Below are 18,419 nucleotides of genomic sequence, written 5' to 3'. Positions count from 1 at the left end.
GCTCGCTCACTCTCTCTAAAATAAATGGATAAATCTTTAAAATAAAAGATTAGGGGTGCCTGGGTGGCTAAGTCGATTAAGCAACTGCCTTCGGCTCAGGTCGTGATCTCAGGGTCCTGGGATGGAGCCCAGCATCAGGCTCCCAGCTCAGTAGGGAGTGTTCTTTTCCTTCTACCCTTCACTCTGCCTTTTCTCAAATAAATAAAATCTTTAAAGAAAAGTGTTCTGTTTAATGCAGCCAGTTTTTCTGATGAGATATTGGTTGTTAATTACTTGGTACTTTATGTTTAGGTATAGTTTATTCTAAGAATCTATAAGAATACATTCTATTTTTCTGAGCTCATTAATAATTCATATATCACTGTTATATCATTCTTATGCTGGCTTAAGAATAAAGTAAAAATAATTTAAAATAGTGCCAGTACCATATTAAATCTCATTTGCATTAAAGAGTGTTGTGGAATGTAAAGTTAATGTGTTGACTTCAGCTTAGGAGATACGAAAAAGTTTGAAGTGAAAATTATAATACCGATTGTGTATAGCTTGGTTTTTAGATTGTTGTTTCTAAAAGTGGAATTCTTCACTCCTCTTATATAGGCTATTCACTCTGTTGCTTGGCATCATGAGGGAAAACAATTTATTTGCAGTCATTCAGATGGTACCTTGACTATATGGAATGTGAGGTCTCCAGCCAAGCCTATACAGACAATCACTCCACATGGTAAGAACATATCCCTTTTGAACACTACATAAATTGTGATGTACAACAAACTATTTTGGGTTTGCATTGGATTTTTTTCGAGAATGAGTTTTCTTTCATTTTGAGGAAATTAAAAATATGTATACATATAGTAATGAAATGAATAACAACCGGGTAACAAAAATCTCTATATTTACAATTGAAATTTCAAATTTGAACTTTGAGAAAATGAATGGTACATTATATTCTGAATATTACTTTTCCAGTAGTCCAGAAAGTAAGTAATTTTGTGAATGTTAACAGGACTTACTTTAAGCCTTTGTCATCTTAAAGTTACCAATTGCAGAGTTGCTAATACACACACACACGCAAACACACACATACAAAGTGTGTGGAAACACTTTGGACTCTACAGAAGGTAATTTTATGCATTGAAGTATTATGTCAAGGGTGCCCAAGATCACCACAGGTTTAATGATTTACTAATAAGACTCACAGGACTCCGCAAAAGGACGAAGAGCAAAATCAGCAAAGGAAAACGGTACATAGGATGAAGTCTGGAGGAAGCCAGGCTTAAGCTTCCAATGGCCCTTTCCCAGTAGAGTGACACAAGACATGCTTACTTCCTCTAGCAATGAGTTATTACCAGATGTGTGAAATGTTGTCTATCATAGAAGCTCATTTGAGCCCAGGAGCCCAGAGCTTTTATTGGAATCAGGCCATAGGCACTGTCTGCTTATAGCATTCATCAGAATTTCAGATGTCCAGCGGAAACCAGGGATTCATCATGAATTATTTTGTTCATATGAACAACTTAGGCACAGTATGCCACCTTCATCAGTCTGGAAATGGTGGAAACCATCTCAAAAGCCAGTTACCAGATAGATGCCAACCAAGAGCAAACCTTGCAAGCCATCCTTTCCTGGGATAGCAGTCTCAAGCTTGCTTATTCTTTTCTGTGCAAGAGCTATTTATAAAACTTCTGAGGTTTAATTAGGGTGTTCATGAACAGATTATGAAGACCTTTCTTGAGTTTTGGATGAAGTTTAGGAATTTGCATTTCTTTATTAATCTACATTCTCCAACCACCCTAAGAGACTCTTAACCAGTGGATTTTGAGAGATTAAAGGAACTATTCTTTACATTTAGTCTATTGAAGATTATCCTTGTGGTATTGCTCATATTTCATTGTTTGCTTTAAAATTATCAGGACCCACTTTAAAAAAGTAAAGGTCCATTTTGAATTATTGCAATGTAAAAAAATAGTGAAATTAAAATATATATCTGTCTGTGGCAGGATGGGTTTTTAGAGTTGTTTGTTTTTTTAAGAAAACAGTAATTCATAAAGCCACACATTGTAGTATACTTTATCATTGCTGTGTGGTAGCAATCATCTGGAAAAGCCCTTATTTTAAATTTGCTATGGGTCTATTATGCATGCATCCAGAGGATGGATAGCCCTTATGACTGAGGTTCCAGTTCTTCTTTAATATATTTTCATTCTTTATTCATTCTTGGTGATACACCTGAAAATTACCACAAATTTTCAGATTTCCTAAGACCTCTTGAACCTAAGAATCCTGAAAACCAAAAAAGATGATTAGTCTTAAAACTTTGATTTCAAATTCAGAGAAAATGAACCAGTATCAAAAGCAGTAGAAATATACAACATTGGCTTTGTAGTTTTAAGTCTGTCAAAATTTTTATCTTTTTTTTTATATAAGAATGGCACTTTTTTCTTTTGAATCATTTGAGAGTAAGCTGTTGACATACTGCCCAGTCACCCCAAAATATTCTAGTATCTGTTTTTTCATTTTATTTTATTTTTTAAAATTTTTTATTTCTTTTCAGTGTAACAGTATTCATTGTTTTTGCACCACACCCAGTGCTCCATGCAATCTGTGCCCCTCCCTAATACCCACCAGCTGGTTCCTTCAACCTCCCACCCCTCACCCCTTCAAAACCCTCAGATTGTTTTTTCAGAGCCCACAGTCTCTCATGGTTCACCTCCCCTTCCAATGTCCCTCAACTCCCTTCTCTCCATCTCCCCTTGTCCTCCATGTTATTCATTATGCTCCACAAACAAGTGAAACCATATGATAATTAACTCTCTCTGCTTGACTTATTTCACTCAGCATAATCTCTTCCAGTCCCATCCATTGTTGCTACAAAAGTTGGGTATTCATCCTTTCTGATGGAGGCATAATACTCTATAGTGTATATGGACCACATCTTCCTTATCCATTCGTCCGTTGAAGGGCATCTTGATTCTTTCCACAGTTTGGCAACCGTTGCCATTGCTGCTATGAACATTGGGATACAGATGGCCCTTCTTTTCACTTCATCTGTATCTTTGGGGTAAATACCCAGGAGTGCAATTGCAGGGTCATAGGGAAGCTCTATTTTTAATTTCTTGAGGAATCTCCACACTGTTCTCCAAAGTGGCTGCACCAACTTGCATTCCCACCAACAGTATAAGAGGGTTCCCCTTTCTTCTCATCCTCTCCAACACATGTTGTTTCCTGTCTTGCTAATTTTGTCCATTCTAACCGGTGTAAGGTGGTATCTCAATGTGGTTTTAATTTGAATCTCCCTGATGGCTAGTGATGATGAACATTTTTTCATGTGTCTTATAGCCATTTGTATGTCTTCATTGGAGAAGTGTCTGTTCATATCTTCTGCCCATTTTTTATATGATTGTATGTTTTGTGTGTGTTGAGTTTGAGGAGTTCTTTATAGATCTATAAAGAACTCCAGTATCTATTTTTTACAAATAAGAACATTCTCCTGTGTCACCAAGTTTTACCTTTTATCAAAAGGGTCTATATGCAGATTACATTTAGTTGTCATGTTTCAAACTGAAACAGTTCTTGAGCCTTTTCTTGATTTTCATAACTGACAATTTTTGAATATTCTAGGTCAATTATTTTATAGAATGTGCCCACATTTGGTTTTGTCTGATAGTTTTTCATGCTTAGATTCAGATTTGGAATATCCTAAAGCGTTTGATGCATTCTTTTTGCTGCCTCTCAAGTGGAACTTGTGTTTGATTTGTCTAAATTGATGGCGTCTTATACCTTGATCCTTTGATCCCTTGATTAAACTTCTGTCTGTTAGATCTCTCTATTATTATGTACTTTTCCTTTGAAATTAATAACTTTTTCATTTGTATTTGTAATCAATAAATATTTGGATTTGAAGGAAGTATTTTGAGACTCTATCAACACACTCTTCCTCCTCAAAGTTTTATTCTCTTTTTTTAGCACCTGTTGTTTCTTGGGTGAATTAATTTTATTGTGGTAGTTGCCATATGATAAATTTTCTATTTAATCTTGATCCCTTTTTATATCAAAATCTTAGATCTTTGGGAGTAAACTTTGAGAAATGGCATAAGTAAGTTTCTACAAAGTTTATGGTATCTCAGCAAAAGAGGGTCACTAGCTAAAATTATTTTCAGACAAACAAGACAAAGAATATTTGATTTAGTACTTCTTTTTTTTCAAAATTAGAATCCAAACAAAATGTAAATAAGTGTTTTTTCTGTGGCAGGTGTTAAGTAGGATGGCATTTATTGCATATTATAGCAGCCTAAAAATGTAGATGATCAGATGTACTCTTTATTTATAAAATATGAATTATTTTTGATAGTAGTAATGTTTACTGCTTATTTTTAGTGGTAGGTAACCTACCAAAGTTAAATTTGTGTTGATAGCTATTTTCAGTGACAAAACTAAATGGATTTTTACACATTAAAGTATAAAAATGTGTTTTTCATGCCATGACAAGGTGTCCTTTAGTCCATATATAACCATACTTTATGGTATATAATTTTGGTATACTAAATGTCTGCTTTGATGGATTGAAATTTAGGGTTATTTTCTCATAACTGTCTTCTGTTGTGGTCTCTTGCTTTTACTTTGTGGCAGTTATGGTAAATTACTTTAAATATACTAGACTTAAAATTTTTTTATTTTGCTTTTTTTCTTATTTAAGTCCATTTAATGGTTGTTTTAAGTATCTTCTTAAAAAACATTTGTTAGTTAAAATAAAAAAAAGCATTATAAGTATTAAACCTTGATAGCTAGGAACTGATTGTACCTTAAGACTCCTACCAGTACTTCATTATGTGATGTTTTGTGTTAAGAATAGTGTAAGATGTCCTTGAATAATCTGTTTGGAAGACATAATATTACATCAGCCTAACATGGGGTTTTAAAGTAAGACTTGTGGTCAAGCCCTGGGTCCATAATCTCTGGGTCTGTGACCTTTGGGAAGTCGGTTAACTTTCCTGAACTTCAGCCTTCTCATCTATAAATGGAGATGATAATTAAATTTCGTCTTTTTGTGTGGTTTTTATGGAGATTATTTATTCAACAAATATTGGATCTACCATGTAACAGGCACTGTTGTACATCCTGGAGGAAACAAGCAAAATGTAAATGAAAGTGTCTGAAAATTATGATATGCTATATGTATATGATCATAATAAATATAAATCTGGGTATGTTATTTATTTGGTAGGATATGGCTGAAAGATTGTTAGAGTAGTATTCCCCCAAATATTTTCACATATGAATTTTTCTTATATTAATGAGTTTTTTGGTGAAAAGCCATGTTATAGTTAGAGATTTGGAAATGCTGAATTAAAGTTGAGCATTTTCTTCAGCATAAGATGTCTTCACTTTAAATGTGTACCATGAATTTCTAAGAGGGAGGATATACATATATATCATATATATGTATGATATATATACATACACACATACATAAATATTATTTATACTGGTTTATATATGCACTTATTTTATGTGGCTTTTCACAAATTTATTGGACTTTAATGTCCTTTATTCAGAGAACATCTTGTGTTTCTCCAGTGCTCTATGAAATACACTTTGAGAAATGATGGCCTTGAACTGTAAATGAATCATAAGACAGTTCTCCAGATTGGTTAGCTATGTTCAGTTTATCCTTGGATGACATCTTTCATTGCTTAAGTTGTTTGATAGCAAACTCTTATTCTGAGGGGCAGAGCAGTTTTCTAGATAGTGATGATAAAATAGCCAGAAAAGAAAAATAATTTGATTCATTTAAGATAATTTTTGATATAATGTTGGATAATTTTACAATGCATAGAAAAATGGTTGATGTACTTCTTCAAAAATTTTTCATTTGTGTGTTTGAAATCCTTAACAGATGATTTTTTTACTAACTAAAATAGTGATAGGTCCCTTTAATCTGGTTTTTAAGAATATCAGAGAACATTTTCCTTGCAGTGAGACAACCTGGAATGTAACTCTAGCTTTGCTATGTGTGGATATACTTTATAGGGTTAATTACTGTTCTCTGGGACTTTAGTTTCATCATCTGTAAAATGGCAGGATTGAACAAGGTGATTTTTAAGGTATAAACAGTTTTATGAATATGTGGAAATTAAGCAGGATTTATTCCCTCTATTGACTACAAGTTCATTTCATCTTGGTAGGCTGTAAATTTTGTATTTCTGTGTGGTAAGCGTAGGGGAGAGTTTTGCTTCTCTCTTTTGGACTTGTTTCTCTCCTCTGACAAACAAACTTTCATAATTTAGGAGTGAAGAACTTGATAGTCCTGGCATGGCTCTTAACTACCCTGAAGCAGTCATCATAGTTCAGTGAATTTGCTGGCTCAGGGCACCACAGGTCTCAGGATCTCCCCAGTAACTCTGGGTATGTGAGTGTCAGAGTACAGTTTTTCTGATTGTCATCTTCACCAACATCAGTTGATTCTCAAAAGAAATGGAGGTGGTAGATGATAAAAATCAGTAGATGTCCATTATAGGAAATGACAATTTAAAATTTAGTTTCTGGAGCTTATTCATCAGTATGATCTGTCTACTTACATATTAAGGAGTAAACAGGATTGTGGAACTTTAACTCTATTAACTGTCACTGAAGAAAATATTTTACTTAAGTTAAAAGTCAGTGTAATATTTTATGGATGTGACATTCAAAAATTTCTATTAATCTACTTTTAATATTCACCTGAACATAAAACATTCAATGAATAATAAAACCATATTGCAGTTCTTTTTATATAGTTCATTGCAAAGTTTTCCCTCAGTTTGTGAATTTGAAAAGACTTATTACTGGACTCTATAGAACATATGCAAATAAAACTTTTATTTAAAGGCAGAGGATATCCTGCAGCAGGAGAAACAATGCAGGTAAGCATTCTGAGAGGCATCCCACATGCAGGCTCCTACAGGCCCATATATACAAGGATTGTGCCGAGTCTTCAGCTCCAGCCACCAAGATCTAGCTTCTGAGGAACTCAGTTTACCCTTTCAGTGATCAAGCCAATCTTGTCACACTAGTTAGGTCAGTTGCCAACCACTGGTAAAACGGTTACACTGGGGGTCACTGGGGGAGTTTTGGGACTTTGGGACCTTGAACAAGCATATCATAAATCCCATTGCCCTTGGCCAGAGTCAAAAAACCAGGTATCCAGGTGTCTCTAGTCCAGCTCTATGTCAACTCGGTCTTCATACTTACTAAAGAAGAACACCCTCCTCTCCTCATTTTGTTCTAGTATTATTAACAATGTCATTCTCCAATTAGAATGATTTTATTTTCTAAAACATCACTGTTCAATAGAAATATAATGCAAATGCCATGTGTAATCATAAATTTGCTAATAACTATATGAAAAGCAGTTTAAAAACATAAAATTAGTTTTAATAATAAATGTTTACCTCAAAATATCATTTAAACATATAGTCAACTTATAAATTTGAGATATTTCACATTCTTTTTTTGTACTCTTTAAAATCTACTGCTGTGTACTTTATACTTACGCCACATCTTGGACCAGCCACATTTTAAGTGCTCTGTAGCCATGTGTGAGTGGTGGCTACCATACTGGATAGATGCTCTAGGCTGAAAACACAATTGCTGTGTAACAACTGTATCAGTTAGAAAATGTGTTCTACATTCTAAATATCAAAATTAAAACCAAAGGAAACACTTGTTTTTGTCAGTGATCCTGACTCATTTTTAATGCATCTTTGTTCATTCATTTATTCATTCAGTAGACATTTATTGAGCACCCTCTATTTACCAGAGATTAAATACTGGAAATATATTCCCCTTGAAGAACTCATATTCCAGTGAATGAAAATTATCTATAATGGATTACTGAAATACATATTATAAGTGCTGATAAAGGCATACACAATATGCTATGGAAACAGAATTAATTGTTTTTTGGATGAAGGGTGTAGGACGATTTCACAAATCTAAGTTATATGAGCTTGGTCTTAAAGGATGAATGGGGTGTGATAAGATGGGAAAGAGCAGAGCAAGGTTATTTTAGTCAGAAGATACAAAGACATAATCAAAAGCAGGATGTTCTTGGAAAACTGCTAATAGTTTAATATGGCCAGAGTTAAAAATACCTTTAGGCAAGCTGTAGGAAACAAAGGCAGAACTGCATATGGAGGCAAGAATATATATTGTAGTATGCTTAAGAGTTTGGATTTCATGATGATTTTACAATGAGAAACATAAAATTTATATTTTGGAAATATTAGTTTGATGGTTGTGCATTAGGTGACCTGGGGGCAGAATTAGGAGACCAGTTAGGAAGATTTTTTAACAATAAGTGAAGATTTCAGTTGTGACAGCAAATGGGGAAGAAATGGATATACATTAATACAGTTATGCAATTTAATCAATAGTACTGAGGCCAATTTTTTATGGCTGGGTGGTTTACAGGAATGGGAAGCAGGGCATAGTAAAAGATAAATCAGATGTGACTTGGAGGTTTATATGATTTATTAAGTTGTTTTATAATTTACCAGCTCTTTTCAACAATTTATCAAAGTAGTTCACAGGTATTTGAACAAGAACCAGTTGAATAAGCACAGGTTCTTGCTGCTCAGATGACACAGCAGTCAGAAGTAAAATGACAGCTGGTGGTAAAATCAGGTGATCTTCTAAACATCCTTTAATTTACTTACACGTCCTTTGTAAAAATCTTACCAAGGTCCTTATTACTTAATTTGATTTAGAAAATTGTTAGTCTAGGATTACAGATGTATAAATTTGCCTTTCTGGAATGTAAACAATTATTGGTGACATAATTTAAGAAATTGGAGTTGGAAAAAAATCAGATTATGCCAATCAAAAGGACTCATTATTTTCCAAGCAAGATTCATGAAGAAAGATTACGATAAAAACTGCAAAATTTTTTACTTACAGAGATCATAAACCTACTCAGTTAGCATCCTTGTAGGGGGTGTTGAAGAAAGTTTACTTATAAAGAAACAGAAATTAGACTGGCTATAAACTTTATTCTTAATTTGAATACTGGATGTAGGAGAGGAACATAGAAGAATATTGAGCAAGACAAAAGGTAAGATTTTTGCACCTAGCCAGGTTTTATGTGCAATATGTAAGCTCAAAACTTATAAAAATTCGGTAGATATACCATGTAATGCTCTTCTTTAAAAATTGTTCTAGCCACTGGAAGATCGGTGGTGAATATTGAAATAAGTTAAATTGAGTTATAACTGAATAATTGTTTACTTCATGAAGCAAAATGCATACAAAGAATAACTTTTGGAAATAAATGTAAAAATTTGTGTCTGTAATTTAAGTTCTATCAGTCTGACACTCCCATTAGAGCTTTGGGGTGGTAGAAGAATAAAGGCCTGATGCTGGCCTTCATAGCAACCATTTAAACTCTTTATTGAAAGCTCATGTATTTCTGAGCAGATTAAAATAGTGGTTGAAATTTTGCATTCCTTCTACAATGGGAGGGACTCCTTTTCCGATTTAGGCCTCCTTTTTTCCTACCTTTCTTTTTTTCTGTTTCCACCCCTTCCTCCCCTCCTCCAGCAAACCAGCAATCCTCTTCAGTTCCTTGGTTTGGTGTTCGACTTACTCTGTCACTAGCCACTGGATTTCTGTAAATTAAGATGCTAATTTAATTAGAGGTTCAAGTTTCATTGCATTGTCATTTCTTACACAATGGGAAAGAGATGATCCCCTGGGATCTTGAGGCAGGATTAGATGCTCTTGTAAATTGACAGGGCTGATTTATAAAAATATAATGTAATAAAGGTGACATACTGTATTAGTGGGGAAAGAAATAATGGTTCAACAAATAGTGCTCCAGGTGCATACTTCTATCACAGCTCTTCATATTGTGCATTTTAAATATGTGCACTTTATTGTCCAGTAATTGCAGCTCAATAGAACTATAAAAATAGCTTTGAAATTATTAGAGGAAAAATATCTTCTCTGTGCCAATATATACTTCAGAAAATAATTAAATGTAATAAGTGAAACTATAGAGCAATTTTAAGAAATTAAAAAAAAATTATATGATTTTGATGTGGGAAAGAACTCAATAAGCTCGAAACCAAGGAGGAGAATGATAAAAAAGGGCTGGTAGCTTTTTTCATACATATTATTCATAAATGGAATCATATCTTACCAGTTCCTTCTCCCTTAGCCTTCCCCCATGTTAGCAATCCAGTGACTAGGTACAGTATGTCAAAAAACTTACAGGTGTTCTTCAAAAATATATTTCTAAAATTATATATATATATATTATATATGTACACACATATGTAAATATGAGGAGTTTTGCCATTATTTTGCATAACATGGAATTATATTAATCTTTCTTGTATGTTTTCTTAATCCACTCTACTTGAGAATAGTCCCTTCATGTCATCTGGCATAGCTCTAATTACTTCATTTTAATGGTCATGTAATAGCCAGTTTTGTTCCCAGTTTTTCACAAAGTATTCAGCCCTTCCAACATAATTAGTATTCACTGTATTTTCAGTTCTTGATCACTGTAAGTTATGCTGTCATTACCATCTTGTATATATTTGATAGGCGTTGGTCCTTTTGTTTCTGTAAAATAAATGCTTACGAATGAATGGCTTTTCCTAAGAATTAGAGTTTTAAGTATGCCTATTTTTAATTAATATTCTCAGACTACCTTCCGGAGAGACTGTGTCCTATGCACATTTCTTTCTGTCATGTACATGTACCTCTTTGGCAGTGATCCTGCCAGCAGTAGGTATTATAGCCCATTTACTTTCTGTATTTTACTTTTTTTTTTTTTTTTTTTTTTTTAACTTCCTCTTTTCTCAAGGTTTCAGAGTCAACCAGAGAGGAGTGACTGGGGCTTTCTTCTTTCTCAGGTATTTTCTGGGCATGCACATGACCTTGCACATGTGTGCAACCTTTTAGTCCTGGAGCATGCTCAGTTTTTCAGGATTTACTTTTAATTCTTGATCAGGCTCTTAATTGACTCACCTAAAACCACAGCCTTAGGCAGTTGTGATATGCCAGCAGATTGCTGTTATTTCTGTGATGCCCTGGAAGTGTGAGACCTTCTGTTCCTCTGAGCTGATGTCTGTGTCAAATGAAATTGCCATGACACCCTGGGTATAGAGGTTTCCAGGGAACTGCATTGGGACAAAATTTTGATTGTGATCTTAGGGAAGCTGGTTTTAATGGAATTGCAAAAAAAAAAAAAAAACCTCAGTACTGATTAGTTCGCTGATACTATTGGATTTTCATGTCTGCCTAGCCTCCTAGCTGGGGAATGAGGAAGGTGGGAATAACCCTTATCAGAATGTTCTAGCCCTCCCTGTCTTAACTAAGGTGTAGTCATTTCTATTGGGTAGACAATGTTCCACTTGTTTTGTGGCTTCAGTTTATTTCCAGGGTTCTGAAGTGATTAACTTTAGTTGTGCTAGTATTTCAGTTTTTGTGGGAGAGGTCCTTTTGGGTTCACAGAGGTCCTTACTTTGTCATTCTGGAAGTCCCATTTCCTAATTTTTTTCACTATTCGTAGGTAGTGAGTCCACTGTGTAAACTCAGGTCACTTTGTGCAAATCAAAGAAAAGCTGTTCGAACTCTAATTACATTGAATTTATGAATTAATTTTAGAAGAATTGACATTTTAGGATTTTAAGTTTTCTCAACTGGAAACATGATTTTGATGACTTAAAGGTATACTTGTGTGCAGTTTAACATTTTTCTAAGAATTCAGTCATAAATGACACTAGGAATGATGTTTTTAACATATGATGGATACAGTATTAATGAGCTTTGAATATAAAATTTATTTTTAAATGTAAAGAAGATAACATACAAGCATAGGTAAAGAACATAAATTATTTTTAAAAGAAGACGTACAGATGACCAGAACGTTGAAGAATATTCTAGAGATTAAAACAATACAAATTAAAAGTAGATACCCTTTCTGATTAAAAACAAACAAAAAAAATAGCGTTGTTTGGGAAGAATGTGGCAAACTGTGGTCTTAAACAACTAATGGAAGTATGAATTGGTACAGTGTGTTTGTATATGTGCTGCCGAAGCGAGCACGGTACAGTGTGTTTGGAATACAGTTTGACCCAGATACCCCTTTCCCTAAGAATTAAGCCTAAGGAAAAATCATTAATTTACTCACTTATTAGTTACTGAGCACCCACCGATATGTCAAACAATACTTGTCACCAGGGATACATCAATAGAAAGCGCACATACACTTAAAAAAGTTTGCTTTCACGGAATTTACATTCTTCTTGGTGAGTCAAACAGCAAACAATGAAATTTTAAACAAAAGTTTATTAGAATGAGCTCTCTGTATTATGGGAGGTGGGGGGAAGCTGGGAAAGAAGTATTGGGATGGGGCATGTGTCTGGGATCTCCAAAAATAAGATATTAATATTGAGAATGATCTCTGAAAATGAAGATATGTTTTATTTTCTTTATATTTTTCTGAGTTGTTTCTACAATGATCATGTCGGAAATAGCAGGAATCAAAACTTTTTTCTAAAATAATATATAGAGGTTGGTTTATTTTAGCGTTCTTTTTGGACATTACAATAGATGGATTTTACTTTAGGAGAATACATATAAATGAAGTTATTAGCATAGGTTTTAATTTTGCAACTGTCACACTTGGGTGAAAACATGTTTAGATTTGTTTTTCTCAAATCTAGCTATTTTAAAACTTGAATTCATTTAGAAAATTAAAATTCTGCTTGCTTATCTGCAATTAGGAACATTGGAAAGGCTATCAATGTATTTTGCAAGAATTTTGTCACATGAATGTTACAAATTACTCTTACTTTTCAGCATTGAATTTCAAACAGTAGATTTACTTGGTTATTTTAAATATTTTATATTAAAATACTTCTTTTCAAAATCATTTAAAAATTTTTATGATGTATTTCATTTTACTTTCATTTTATATATAAATTATCAATATAAGAATTTAGAATAACTTAGAATTCTAGAATTTAATGCAGGAAAATATATTTTAGGAAAACAATTAAAGGATGGGAAGAAGCCAGAACCCTGCAAACCTATCCTCAAGGTGGAATTCAAAACGACTAGATCTGGGTAAGATTTTACTTCATTGCCAATATTCATTGTATATAATTACTCAAATAGCACTAAAGGCTATTTTATCATTATGTTGTAATGCCTACTTTAGAATTGTCTAGCTCAGTCTTAAAATTTTATGCATTCTTTATTTAACAAAAAAAACTAAAATGATAAGTTTAGGATAAAGTATTTTCTTTGTATTCTCTTTATCTTTACTAGTTTGTAACATATTTTGGAAACTTAGAATAATCTTTCTTGTCAAATGTTATACATTCTGTTAGTCTTCAGTACTGGTGTTTATTCACTACTGAAAATTGTGGAATAAGCAGTGAAAAGTACTTAAAACTTAACCTATTTATGATATATATGTTAATTATGAAAGTTAGATGTATTCTTCAAAAATTAAATCTCATAAGAATATTTGACAATTACAAAAATACATACAGTTTAATATTAAAGGAAGTTTGTCAGTTTGTATTTTATATTTTTTATTATATGTACCAAATGGTTAAAAATATAATAAAGGAAAAAAAAATTATAAATGTTTCTTTGAAAATGCCACATTCCATTAACCCCTAAAAAATGCCTTTTATTTGTGTTCTAGTTCCTCGGGAAAGTGTGTGGTTTTATTTACTACAGCTGTGTAAGAGAGTGAATTTACTTAGTATATATAGTGCATTGGTTCCCAGACTGTGGTCCTTGGCTAGCAGCATTAGCTGAGAACTTGTTAGAAATTCAAAATCTCAGACTCTACTCCAGACCTTCTGAATCAGATACTTTACCCTTGGCTGGAGCCAACTGATCTGTGTTTTAATTAGACCCACAGGAGATTCTGATACATGGAAGTTTAGAACCACTGATATATGTTTTTATATACCAGTTTATGACCACTGCTTGTTAAAACTGGCCTTGTAATTTGCCATTCTTCTAATCATAATCATTTCAGCCCTATTCTCAATTGAGAAAAGTCAGTAAGCTAAAGAATTGTTAAGATTGCTGTTATTTGTCCTTGATCCTCATTAGCTGCCTTCTGGGATTCAAAAGATGTACTGTGTTCCAAAAAGAGGTTGAATGAACTCCGAAAGGAATGGCATCTGTTTAATTGACTGTGGCACCCTCACTGTGTGACCTTTGGCATAGAGTTACTCGATGTCTTTGTGCTTCAGTTTTGTCAGTTATGACATGAATATGATAATATGTCAGAAGGTCATTGTGATGACTTAAGTAAGACAGTCATATATTGAAAATATTTTACAGAGTGTCTGGTACATAATTAACTTTCCATCAGTACTTGCTCTTAGTGTAAATTCCTACTGCCAATTGATTTTTTTTTTTTTTTTGCCATAATTTGTTGTATGGCAAAGGAATGTAAGTAGGAAAAGCAATGACAGCCAAGGGGGAAAAAAAGTATGTGGGGAGAACCAGAAAAAAATGTTTCTAATTTATAATGAAATATCAAATGAATTGTCTAAACATTTAAATTAACAGTGCTTATTGCCTTCTGAATTACCTGTTCATTTTAACAAATACTGATTGGCAGCAAAGATTAAAGTCCAGGGAAGTTCTTTATTTTTTTTTCCCCTCTCTGTGATTTACCTATTCCTGGTTTTGATTCTTATAAAGGATAATACTTACGTTTTCAGTTTCTTCAGGATGGCAGCAATATTTTTTCTTCCATAAGATCAGACATGAAAAAAAGAAGTCTAGCTCTTTTGCATGCATTTGAAGATACTTGTGTGTGTGTGTGTGTGTGTGTAGATACTTTTAAATAGATCAATAGGATCACTCTCTGAGAACATTCTTCACCAGCTTTCCAACTTCTTTTTCACCTGGGTTAGGACATGCAGTAAATTAAAAGGTTCTTCTTTCACCCCAGGGCCTTTTACCTTGTAACTGTTTCCTAGAATTCCAATGTGTAGCCAATGTTGAGAACTACTGCACCCCTCATTGCACCTATAGCAGAATCACCCTCTATTAAATAAGTTAGTCACCTCTCACCTTTTTCTATTCCTAGCAAGTGTCTTGAGCAGGTGCCAGCTAACGGGATTCATGTTGGCAGCAGGGAATGTTGGCAAATTGCCAGATTTGCCTTCCTTCCATTCTCAAGATCTTCTGTGTTTTCTTTTCTTTTCTTTCCTTTTTTTTTTTTAAACCAAGAAATCATTCTAGGCAGAAAGATTCCCTTTTGTCCTTTATAGCTTAGCAATAATATCACTGCTTTGAGGATGTTTTGGCCATGTTACCTAGTTTGGGTCCCCAGTAATACAGTCTGAAAGTATGCTATGTGTTTCCTTTTTAGAATTTGTACTCGTCACTGATAATGAAATTATTTGTTAAATGTATGCCTTCCCCTTTAAATATTAGCTCAGTGAAAGCATGGGACATACCTATCTCACTTCTATTTGTCCTTGCATAGTGTTACTGAATATAAGGAAGAAGAACATAAGCTGGTGTTTAGAAAAGTGTAACCATGAAGAATTAGCTGTTATAGGTAACGATAACATAATTTAACTCTGAGGGAAAGGTACACTCTGTCAAAAAATGGAATCGAGATTTGTGTCTTTTATTTTCTAGTAAATAAAAGCATGTATTACATTGGGAGAGACCATATTTTTTCTTTACATAGTGAATAGTAACAGTTAATTAATACAGCATTTTAAAAGCACTTTTATTAAAGATAGAGAACTATTCTTCATATGGCCAGTTCTTAATAAAAAGTCAAAAGTTAAATGTTAAGTCAGTTCTGTTGAAGTTGGTTTTTTGAAAAACTAGTGTGACCCAAGTGTGAAGTGCTGCAGCCAGTGGTGCTTGAGCAAAGTGAATAAGAGTGAACTCTGGAGCTGGCCCACCTGGGACTGATCCTTCTTTAACTACCTGCTCATTGTGCCATCTTGGGCAAATCGACTGAACTTTTTCTCTGTGTGTTTCTTTATCTGTAAGATGGGAATAATGATAATAGTATCTACCTCGAAGAGTAGTTAAGAAGATTAAGCAAATACATGAAGCCCTTGGAACATACTCTTTCATCCAGTTGTCTCACATATCACTAGTCTCAAAACAGCATTTGATAACCCCTGACAAACGTCAGCTTTTCCCTGGTTTTCCTTTCACAGATTGATGTGCAAGTTGCAAGGTTGACAAGACTCTATAGAACCTCACTAATATCCTTCTGTAGATTGAGAATTCTCTTATTCTATGACTTAGTGCAGCATTTATTTATTTATTTGACACACAATGTTACATTAGTTTTGGTAGTACAAATGCAACAATTCTGTGCTTTGTGCTATGCTCACCACAGTTGTTACTACTGTCTGTCACCACACAACACTATTATAACACCATTGACTATATTCCATATGCAGTATCTTTCATCTCTGTGACTTATTCATTCTGTCACTGGAAGTCTATAATGCCTGCTCCCCTTGACCCATTTTACCTATTCCCTCACCCCTGATACTTTGTTTGTTTTTAAATAGTAGATAGTGGTCATCTGTAAGTGGGTTGTGAAAATATTTTTGTTGGTTGAGACATCAGTTTTTAACTTCTAGACTAGAATAAGAAATAGAGTATACTGCACATTTTAAGGTTAAATATTGGTTTATGAAACTTGTCCAATTGTATGTACTAATATGTCTGTATACTGTATCATGAAGTAAAGTATACTTCTTACTATGAGTCGTAATTATCTTATTTGAGAACCCCTGATTTAGTGAAAATAACTAAGAGTTTGGGTTCTTAGACTTAGGTTCAAATCCCAGTTCTGTCACTCACAACGACTCTATTGTCTTTGGCAAGTTGCTTAACATCACTGAACTTCTGTCCTTACCTCAGTGAAATAGGGATGGTAATTTCCACTTAATAAAATTGTTGTAAAGACTTGAAAGAAAAATATGTGTTTGGCATGTGGTAGATATTTGGTAAATTGTAGTCCTTTTTCCCTCTACTTCTACCTTTTCACTTCACCATTAGACTACATAGGAAGTTACAGGCAGGGCCAAATTTTCAACAAGAATCAACTCAGGAAAGGTTCAAGTTTTCAAACAGGTATTCACTTGAACTCCTTAGAGTTTTACACAATGAGCATTAGAAGTTAGTCTCTCTCTTTCTCCCCCCCCCCCAATTTTACTCATTTAAGAGAACACACGAGCAGAGAAGAGGCAGAGGTAGAGGGAGAAAAAAAAATTCTTTTTTAAGATTTTATCTATTTAATACAGAGAGAGAGATTACAAGTAGGCAGAGAGGCAGGCGGGAGGTGGGGGAAGCAGACTCTGTGCTGAGCAGAGATCCTGATGTGGGGCTCAATCCCAGGACCCTGAGATCATGACCTGAGCCGAAGGCAGAGGCTTAACCCACTGAGCCACCCAGCGCCCCTAGAGGGAGAAAATCTTAAGTGGTCTCTGCACTGAGAAGAGAGCCCTACATGGGGCTTGATCCCACAGCCCTGAGATCATGATCTGAGCCAAAACGAAGAGTCAGACACTCAACTGACTGAGCCACCCAGGCATCCCGGAAGTTAGTGTCTCTTAAGAAATGGGCTACCATTCAAAGAATTACCAGTTTTGGGGGGAACATCTATGTTTGGGAACCTAAAATTGAATGTTATCACAGTTAAAAATGGCAGTTTACTCATATTTGGAGAACCATGTCTATGAATTAATTTACTCCCTTTCCTTATAACACATACTATGGCAAACTATTTGTGTATAGGGCCAGAGAATAAATATTTCAGGCTTTGCAAGCTGTTCAGGTCTCAACTGGCAGCTATCCAGTTCTGCTATTATAGCCCAGAAGCAGCCATAGACAACTCAGAAATGAAAGAATACAACTGTGTTCTAATAAAACCTTCTTTATAGATACTGAAATCTGAATTTCCTTTAATTTTCATGTATTATGAAATATTCTTTTGTGTATTTTTTTCAGCTATTTAAAAATGTAAAAATCATTTTTAGTTTGCAGGCCATACCATACAAAAACAGGCAACGGGCACTAGTTTGCTGACTCCACCCACCCCGGCCTAATATGCACACATGTACATGCATGATATATCTGTTTATCTGTAAGCAAATTTGAGCCCCCTCAAATGTGGTGCCTGAATTTGTTTTCAACTAGTTTAGTAGATGATTTTTTTAAAGATTTTATTTATTTATTTGACAGAGAGAAAGATCACAGGTAGGCAGAGAGGCAGGCAGAGAGAGAGGGGGAAGCAGGCTCCCTGCTGAGCAGAGAGCCCAATGTGTGGCTCGATCCCAGGACCCTGAGATCATGACCTGAGCCGAAAGCAGAGGCTTAACCCACTGAGCCACCCAGGCGCCCCTAGTAGA

At 34.3% G+C, this 18,419-nt stretch overlaps 1 protein-coding gene across 3 annotated transcripts in view; it reads left to right on the top strand.

Moving 5' to 3' along the window:
• Positions 1–18,419, top strand: part of STXBP5 (syntaxin binding protein 5) — a 177,052-nt gene that overhangs the window by 66,414 nt on the left and 92,219 nt on the right. For all 3 annotated transcript variants that reach the window (XM_044247120.1, XM_044247119.1, XM_044247118.1), the window contains exons 8-9: positions 598–721; positions 13,035–13,113. In XM_044247120.1, the coding sequence (XP_044103055.1) occupies positions 598–721; positions 13,035–13,113 (203 nt within the window). The remainder of the gene's footprint in view (positions 1–597; positions 722–13,034; positions 13,114–18,419) is intronic.

Source organism: Neovison vison, chromosome 1, assembly GCF_020171115.1.
Source record: "Neovison vison isolate M4711 chromosome 1, ASM_NN_V1, whole genome shotgun sequence".
Taxonomy (NCBI): domain Eukaryota; kingdom Metazoa; phylum Chordata; class Mammalia; order Carnivora; family Mustelidae; genus Neogale; species Neogale vison.
This window is presented reverse-complemented; position numbering and strand designations above follow the sequence as displayed.